At 41.5% G+C, this 9,491-nt stretch overlaps 1 protein-coding gene across 1 annotated transcript; it reads left to right on the top strand.

Annotated features, from left to right (window-relative positions):
- Positions 1-1,290: 1,290 nt before the first annotated feature.
- lrr1 (leucine rich repeat protein 1) lies at positions 1,291-8,510 on the top strand. The gene is made up of 5 exons (XM_012864514.3): positions 1,291-1,938; positions 3,236-3,334; positions 4,452-4,704; positions 6,718-7,192; positions 8,002-8,510. The coding sequence occupies exons 1-5, from the start codon at positions 1,756-1,758 to the stop codon at positions 8,255-8,257; spliced, it is 1,266 nt and encodes a 421-aa protein (XP_012719968.1). The 5' UTR covers positions 1,291-1,755; the 3' UTR covers positions 8,258-8,510.
- The last annotated feature ends 981 nt before the right edge of the window (positions 8,511-9,491 follow it).

Here is a 9,491-nt window from a genome sequence, read left to right as displayed (position 1 = left end):
TTTGTTTGTTTTTTTTTTTTTTAATCTATAAACGGAGAATCATCCCAATTAACTGAATTGAAAGCTTGAAAACATCAGTCTGTTTGTAACGAATCTATATGAGTTAAGTAAATTGAGTAACTGAAATGTATAATAACATCCTAGTTTATTGACTATAACAGCACATGCGGCGTCCATTCATGCGGCGTCTATTCTTCTATGTCTATGGACCGCAGTTCTGCAGAGGACCGCAAAGTAGAGTGACGTCACTGCATTGTCATGGTGATTCTTGTCCAATCGCTTCCCTGTTCTTACATGCTGCTAAAAAATGGACGTTAGAGTAAAAAAAAAAAAAAAAGAAACGATACGTCAACGTCTACTCCATTTTAAGAGTGGCAAGGACGCTCTTAACATTAATGCTGTGCAAGAAATTTAGGTTTACAACACAAAAGAAGCGATAAGAATTAGGCTATGTTAAAAAAAAAATCCTTCATTTTTTTTAAATCAAAACACAGTTTACTTAAAGTCCACTAAAATTACCTTAATTTAGCATATAATAATATATAAAAACACTTAAATGATTGTTTTTTTTCTATTTGGTTTCCTACGTAGATATGAAACCATTTAATCCTGTTATTCAGATATTTTTCTTATTGCTTTTTTTGCGTTAGAAATGACCATTTATATAACAGAAATGCTTACAACAATGTTGGTTAAATTCAAGCACAAAGATTTGCACTCATTTATGGAGCACTTTCAGGAAAGGTAACAGTAAAGTGAGATGCTGTTGGAGAGAGTGTCAACGCTGAGATCGAAAATCACATTCCATCAAATACTGGTTTCTAAACTTTAAATAAAAACATTACTGGATGTGATACTTTTTTGTTAATTTGTCCATTTACCATTTGCTGTAATGAAATACTTGAAATGCCAATATCAGTTTATATATATATATATATATATATATATATATATATATATATATATATATATATATATATATATATATATATATATATATATAATGCTGGAGAAAACACAGAACTATACATAGGAAAATCACAGAAACTTAAATTTGGTTTTATTTTTGTTTCCAGTCAACACATTTTATTGTTTTTGGTCTTCCTGATGCTGTTTGCTCACTTAAACCCACCAGATTAAATTACACCCAGAACAATCCTGGAACACATTATCTCTAAAAGTAATTGCTTGCGCTGGCTTTTGTTTTGGGGTATCAGAGTACAGGAGCTTAGTACAAAGACTTTACAGCTTTTATTTAGGGATAGAATTCGAAAACCATGTTTTCTGGTCCTCATGCCTCTCCGGCGCCATCTGGTGGCCTCCCTGGGGAACACCCTGAACAAATCTCTCTGACGTCACTTCCATAGCGAGTCGCGCGGGATTGTGCTAACTGCTGCTAACCAGTTGACAGCGGAGCGCAATTCCCGACTCCCGAGTCTTAGAACCCACTTCGGTTCTGTCAGGGAACCCGGAGCTTTCCAGGAGTTCCCGAGGGTTCTCCTCATAGATGGAGCACCTCTAACAGGAGCTGGGTCTCCGTTGCTCCTCGATCACGGAAGGCTGCCGGCTGTTGACACCCTTCAGCTCGGATGTGTTTGTTGTTAGCGAGCCTCGCTGCCCGCTGCTAGAACTTGGAAGTTTTTTTTTTTTGTTTGTTTTGTTTTTAGTTCTATTTTTTTTAATCTATTTAATTTTTTTTTTGAGGAAGTTTTCCTCTGGTATGCTCGCTCGGCCCGCCCTCAGCCTCCAGGAGCCATGAAGCTGCAGTGTGAGGTGGAGGTGGTCAACCGGATGCTGCCCTCGTTCGGGATGAAAAGTCGGGGAAAGGGGGCCAGGGCGGTGGTGTCCATCGGGAAGCACTCGGACAAGTCGGGTCAGCGCAGCGGCGTCTACATGATGATCTGCACGGCCAAAGACAGAACCGGGTCAAAGTATAAGGTCTGTGATCCAGTGGGGCTGGTCTCCTCTGACAGAGTACAGCGTGTTCTAACATTCATGTTTGTTTTTGTTGTTGTTTTCCTCACTTTATTCAGTCAGAAATGCACAAATAAACATGAGACTTTGGATTGGAGTGAAATTCAATTAGAAAGATGGTATAAAGAAGGGGGGATTTAGGACGCTTCGTTTATGAATAAAAAAATAGCAAAAGAAAGAATAAAATTAGATAAGAGTTCAGTTTTTATTTATTTTTTGTTCAATGATATTCCAAATGTCATTATATCTCTATAAATAGATTCTGGTTTGCTCCATCTTTCCATGTTACTCCAAAACGTTTTGGTTTTGTCACAACAGTAAAAGATGTGGTCCATTGTTTCTATGTCATTTTCACAAGATGAGCATTTATTATCCTCAGTATTAAATCTGTTTCTTAAATTGCATTTAAATGTTTTGGAACGTGTTTCTTTAGCTTTTGGTTGTGTTGGTAGTTTCAAATACAGAGTTAGTAACTTTCTTTTACAGTTTTTTTTTTTCTTCAAATTTGTAAAGAACATTATTTTTTATAAATTTTTCCATGGAATAACGTTTCTTTTGGAGTGTTTCTAATTGTGTAGTTAAGTTTTTTTCTTCTTTTTTTATCAGTAAGTGATATTCCATTAATAGAGCAGATAGCAGATAGATGTGGGGTTATAGGTTGATTAGTGTGAATGGCGTCTGGTTGATTCTGTGCCAAACTAATTGCTTTGTGTTTTAAGATTTAACGATGGATTATCTGCTTTTTTTTGGTTTTTTTTGTTTTTTTATAACATGCTTTGCTTTAGGAAAAAAAAAAATTTTTTCGGTTGAAACCAAATGTTTACCCACCTTGCATTGAAAAAATGTTTTATTTATCACGTTTGGTCATTAAATAAAACAAAACCTTTCCTGTTTTAGGTCAGTTAGCATACCCAGATTATAAATCTATGTTGTAAATGCCAGATTACTGAAGCTATTATGTTTCATGTATTTTTTCTGAGCTTTTCCAGTAACAAGCTTTCATACTTTGGTAAAAAATAGACTTCTGTGATTAAGGTTTGAAAAATATACTCTTCTTTTAAGGCTCCTTAAAACCCAGAGCTGATGATTTCAAAATGGTGAAACACATTTAAATGCATTTGTGGGCAGGGACCACAACGCTGGTCTGGTCTTGTTAAAGGAGTGATTCAGATCTGGCGTAATAATGATGCATCGCTGAAATGCGAAGGTTTGTTGTTGTTGTTTTTTTACTCATACCTGTGTTTTGCAATTTCTCTTTCAGCTGAGAGACAACATAGAGAAGTTCTTCACGTGGTTTGTGGAGGAGGGTAAAGCAACTGTGAGGCTAAAGGAGCCAGCTGTTGACGTGTGTCTAAGCAAGGTAGGACGCCTCGCTCTGTGTAACAGGATGAGGAAGAAGGTGTTTATTGGGGCAGACAGCTATTCATCAGCTGCACACACAAAGTCTTCAGTTAAAACTCTACAAGGACAGAAACCCAAACAGACTTTATTTTTTGTATTTTCAAGCACTAAAATCATTAAACCTTTGGCTTACGGTGAGGGGAAAGTAAAGATGCATCAACCGATGGGCCGGAGTTTGGAATAAGCCAACTTTCCTTTGATCCGCTCTGATCAGGAACCGGCAGGTCAAACACTAGAAAGTCGCTATTTTTCTTTTTGTCTTTTCCGTTTTTAGGAAAAATCAGTTTAATGTTGGGGAAAAGATGCTTTGATGCATAAATGAGGTTAGTCGTGCAATCCCTTAATTTTCTGTTAAATTCAGAACCACTGGGCAATCCTAATAATCCAGCCAGGCCTCAAAGAGAAACAGAAAGTTGTATCAGCAAAGAAAACTAAGGAAAACGCACCTTTTCAGTCTCGTTCACACCAGTGTGTAGCTTTCCCTTCAGGCCACAGTTCCAAACTCACAGCAGGACTTCTGCGCTGAACTGCTTTACGCTGTAGAAATTGTAAGAACACTGCAAAAACGAAACTAAAAATAAGTAAAATGTTCTTAAAATTAGTGTATTTGTCCTTAATTTGAGCAGGTAAATAAGATGATCTGCCAATAGAATAAGATTTTTGCACTTAAAATAGGAACAATTCATCTCCATCATCTTATTTCAAGTACAGTATATCTAATTATCTTATTTTAGGGGTCAAAATCCTCATTCCATTGGCAGATAATATCATTTACCTACTCAAATCTAGGCCAAAAACACAAATTTTAAGAACATTTTACTTAGTTTTGGATCCGTTTTTGCAGTGAACGATCTTGGACTGCACTTCACTTCCTCCTCGCCGCTGCACTCCCAGAGGCCTGGACCCCACCCTGCTCATTTTAAAAGAACTGTGTCAAGATATTACTGTGCGACACAACCAGGCCACTTATTTTAAGGAATTCGGTCAAACGCAGCCAGTCGCACAAGAAGGAACGCGTGCGTCTGCTTTGTGTGCTTTACGACTGTAACTGGTTCCCGTTGTGTTTTCTTACGCAGGCCGATGCAAACAGCTTGAAGAACTTCCTGTCGGCCGCTCGTTTGGCCGACCGGGGCAGCGACACCAGCAGCCTCCCTCTGTCCACGCTGACGCCGGTCCGGGCCAGAGATGTGGAGCAGCCCAAGAAGAAGCTTGCAGTCATGTCCAAGAAGGATTACCCTCTCACCTCTAACTTCCCTTATTCTCTGGAGCAGCTGCAGGTCTCCTACTGCAAACTGTCCCGGGTGGACATGCGCATGCTGTCCCTCAAAGGTACCTCTGTCATTTGTTAATCTAAGCTAGATTTGTTTTGAAATTAGAAGATTTAGTAGGATTTTATACGACAGACCTACACAAAGTAGAGCGTCGCTGAAGAGGATGCCTGGTTTCAACATATTTCTCTGAATAAAACTCTGAAATACGCGGCGTTCGTTAGCATTCAGCACCTTTTACTCTGATACCCCTGAATAAAATCTAGGGCGACATACTGCCTTCAGATATTGGATCATTAGGAAACGGAGTCCACCGGTGTGTAATTTAATCTCAGTATAAGTGCAGCTGTCCCGCTTCTGGCCTCAGAGGGTTGCTGGAGAACATTAGAGAACAACGAGCATCATGGGAGACCAAGGGTCACAGCGGGCGGGGGGAAATGGTTGGCACGTTTCAAACAGAGTCGGGACATAAAAAAAAAATTTAGCTGGCTTTACACATCGCAAGGAGCTCGGTTCAATCGGTAACCTGAACATGAAAACGGTAAAATAAAAAACTGGAAACTGGCAAGACGTGTCCGTAACACCCGGACTGACAGAACCGACATGGAACGTTTAATCAGAATAAGCAAACAAGAGGCGAATGAAGGGTTTGGAGGAGCTGCAGAGATCAACACTCAGGTGGGAGACCCCGTCTGGCAAGAAGGAAGTCCGGCTTTATGACACAATAAATATGTTGAAGAAGATCCTCGGGTCAGATGAGATGAGACTAATGGGCTCGATGAAAGGGGAACCCATTCAGTCCAATCAGCTCCTTTGGATCTCGTACAATAAGGCGTCAGTCGCCTGCCCTCCTCCAGCCGAGCGAGCTCCTAAACGCGAACGTGCTCTCGGGCGCTTACAATTTTGTCGTCATCACTTGGCACTCCAGCCATTTATCTGGATCAGCCGTTTTCTTGTCTGTAATGTGGGATGAGCCGGGTTGTACAATGCAAAAAGGGAACTAAAAATAAGTTAAAATTTCTTGAAATTAGTGTATTTTTCCTTGATTTGAGCAGGTAGATAAGACTATTTGCCAATGGAATAAGATTTTTGCACTTAAAATATGAACAATCCATCTCTAAAATAACAGAATTAGACATCTTGCACTTGAAATAAGACGATGGAGATGAATTGTTCTTATTTTAAGTGCAAAAATCTTATTCCATTGGGAAAAAGTCTTATCTACCTGCTCTAATCAAGGAAAAATACACCAATTTCAAGAAAATTTCACTTACTTTTAGTTCTGTTTTTGCAGTGTATTTTTCTTCTGTAGAGACATAAAAATACATAAAAGCAGGATTTCTGTCAATTCCAGCTAAATCTTTTGACTCTGCTTTGAAAACATCAAAACACCCCTAATTTCATAACAAAACAAAACCTTTTTTGGCTTTTATGAGAAAAAAAAAACGCTGTGTGCGGCTATTCATCACCCCCCCCCACTCTAAGGCATGGTAGTGGCGACATCATGCTGTGGGGATCCTTTTCTCCAGTAGAGACGGGGTATACAGGGGGTAAAAAACCCGGTTTGAGGCCACAAAAGACTTGCTGTTCAAATTAAAGGAGGCCAGTGACCCGAAACAAACGTTAAAATGGGCTTAGATCAAAGAATAGTCATGTGTTATGGCGGCCTAGTCAAAGTCCAGACCTAAATCTGACTAAGAATCAGAGTGTCTTGATGTTTTACGTTCACAAATGCTCTCCATCTGTTCTGAGAGACCTTTAAATATTTTTCTAAGAAAAGAATGGACAGAATTTCAGCCTGTAGATGTGCAAAGCTGGTAGAGACACACTCTAAAGTACTAACAGCTATAGTTGCAGCAAAGCGTGGGCCATCAGAGCAAAGCAGGCTGAACACAAACGTCACGCCACAACAGAAAAACCTGTTTGGAAAGCATGGATAATTTTTCTTCTAATTAGAAAGTCCAAATTTAATACGTTGGAAGTTTGTGGTGATACTGGGAAAAAAATGTAAGAAAGATTAAAAAGTTTGTGGATGCGTTTAAGTCGTCGTAAACAGATACATTTTCCTCCGTAGCTCTCCGCAGGCTGGACCTGAGCAACAACCACATAAAGAAACTCCCCGCCACCATCGGCGACCTCAGCCGCCTCTCAGAGCTCGTCCTCCACAACAACCACCTGGAGGCGTTCAGCGAGGCCCTGTGCCTGTCCACGCTGCAGCGCACCCTCCAGGTCCTGGACCTCAGCCAGAACCGGCTGCGCTCCCTGCCCCCCAAGTTCTGCCAGCTCAGGGAGCTGACCGACCTCAAGCTGGACGACAACAAGCTGGCGGGCCTCCCGCTCCGAATCGGCCGGCTCTCCAAGCTCAGGTTCCTGTCCGCCGCGCACAACCAGCTGGCCGTTCTGCCCGCAGACTTCTTCAAGCTGAGCCTGGAGAACCTGGACCTGTTTGGGAATCCCTTCGTCCAGCCCAACCCTCTGGACCACACCATGCAGCTCGCCTTCCCCCTCCCGCTACAGGAGATCGCCTCCAGGGCCGTAGCTGATCTCAGGTGAGTTCCCAACTCGTCCGCCGCCGCCGCTGTCGCTACGTTGCCCCGCGCCGTTTTAATTTCAATTCAATTCAATTTTATTTATATAGCGCCAAATCATGAAACATGTCATCTCAAGGCACTTTACAAAGTCAAGTTCAATCATATTATACAGATTGGGTCAGATTATACAGATTGGTCAAAAATGTCCTATATCAGGAAACCAGTTGATTGCATCAAAGTCCCAACAAGCAGCATTCACTCCTGGGGAAGCGTAGAGCCACAGGAAGAGTCGTCTGCATTATACATGGCTTTGCTGCAATCCCTCATACTGAGCAAGCATGAAGCGACAGTGGAAAGAAAAACTCCCCATTAACGGGAAGGAAAAACCTCCGGCAGAACCGGGCTCAGTATGAACGGTCATCTGCCTCGACCGACTGGGGTTACAGAAGACAGAGCAGAGACACAACAAGACAGACAAAAAAGCACAGAAGCACACATTGATCTAGTAATCTGTTCTACATTAGATGGTAATAGCGGGTGAGCCGTCTTCTCTGGATGATGTCACAGTTAACAGAACGCCAGACCAGGTGTACCTACTATGAAGAGAAAAGAGAGAGAACAGAAAGTTAAAGCAGAAATGACAACACATAATGCATAATTGAAGAACAGTAGAACTCTATAGAGTGAGAAAATTAGATCCTGATGTCCTCCAGTAGCCTAAGCCTATAGCAGTAAAACTATAAAGGTAGCTCAGAGTAACATGAGCCACTAGTTATAATTTTTGTCAAAAAAATTATAACCCACTCTTTGACTCCACCCCCGCGCAGAATCCCTTACGGACCTCACCTCATCCCCGCCCACCTGTGCGGAGACCTCGACGCGGCCAAGACGTGCGAGTGCGGGCGCGCCTGCGTCGGCTTCCACGTCAGGACGGCGGTGAGCATGAACCTGCACCAGGTGTCGCACACGGTGGTGCTGGTGGACGACATGGGCGGCACGGACGCGCCGGTGCAGCAGCACTTCTGCTCCCTCTCCTGCTACTCCGAGTTTTTAGACAGCTGTCTGCAGCGAGGCCTGAGATGAGACGACGCCGCCGCCGCGCGCCGCTTTTGTCTTTGGGGCATTTTTAAAGAATGTTACACAAGCTGCAACGGGGGGGGGGGGAAAGTCTGAAGGCCGTTAAGAGCGGCCGGGCGAGTTGGAAGCCACGACTATCCTAATATAGATGACAGTTCGTGCTCTCTGCTCTGTTTTATTTTAAACAGGGCGTCTTTCGGACGGTTTAACACCTTCATTGACCATCAGAACTGCTCCGTTTGCGTCATAGTAGCAACACTGCTGCCAAATGTCGGACGTTTTCTTCTTTTTCCTCTGAGACTGCAGGCTCCTCTCCTGACCTACATCTATGAGACGGGGGAGTAAAGGAATGAGCACAGCGCCGCAGGGTCTACCAAGCAGTGCTTTGGGGGGGGGATCGGTTCTTATTAGAGATGCAGCGATCAGGCTTTTCCTGGCCGATGCTAATTTTGACTGATTCTACATATTTTTTTTATTATATTTTTTTTTTATGAAGGTCCAAAACACACGACAGAGGAAAGCAAATGTGCTGCAGGTTGTTTGTTATTAATAGGAGAGCCGAATCCTACAGAAAAAGGACCAACACATTCATCCCTCAGTTTTGCATCAAAGCATCTTTTCCTAACTTTTGACCTGATTTATTTTTTTTTTTCACTAAACTCTTAAAAAAAAAAAAAAAGTGCCTCAAAGTATATGCAGTTAGCTTATGTGATAAGAAACTGATCCATTTAATAATGAGGGAAAGTGTTCATATTTTTCCTTACAGTATTTGGAGAGTTCATTGGTGCATCTCTAGTTTTTTTTTTTGCTTGTAAAGTTCCTGAAGTTTTATAAGTACATAAAGAATAAAAGTATTCATTGTTGCGTGTGCAGTACCTCCTTCTTAAAGATTCTGATTTATATGGGGGGGGGACATCTATTTAAATTGGGTTTTATGGGGAAAGTAGACCATTTAAAGTTAATGGCTTCTAATGTTTGCCTCGTTACTTTCCAAACGACGTCATAATGAATCCAAGCAATGTTCAAATTTGCTCCCTTCTAAACTCAAGTATTGGTATTAGATATGTGGCAGTTTAGACCTATGTTAGATTATATAATTGTTCATAAACCAGACAGACGGATTAATCGTTTCCATCCAGGGAACTCTAGTTCGCATTTAGAAAAGAATCACAAGATTTCTGTAATTTTTTTTAAGAATCTTTATATGCAATAAACACTAAAGATCAAAAACTAAACATAT

The sequence above is a fragment of the Fundulus heteroclitus genome, chromosome 19 (assembly GCF_011125445.2).
Source record: "Fundulus heteroclitus isolate FHET01 chromosome 19, MU-UCD_Fhet_4.1, whole genome shotgun sequence".
NCBI classification, from domain to species: domain Eukaryota; kingdom Metazoa; phylum Chordata; class Actinopteri; order Cyprinodontiformes; family Fundulidae; genus Fundulus; species Fundulus heteroclitus.
This window is presented reverse-complemented; position numbering and strand designations above follow the sequence as displayed.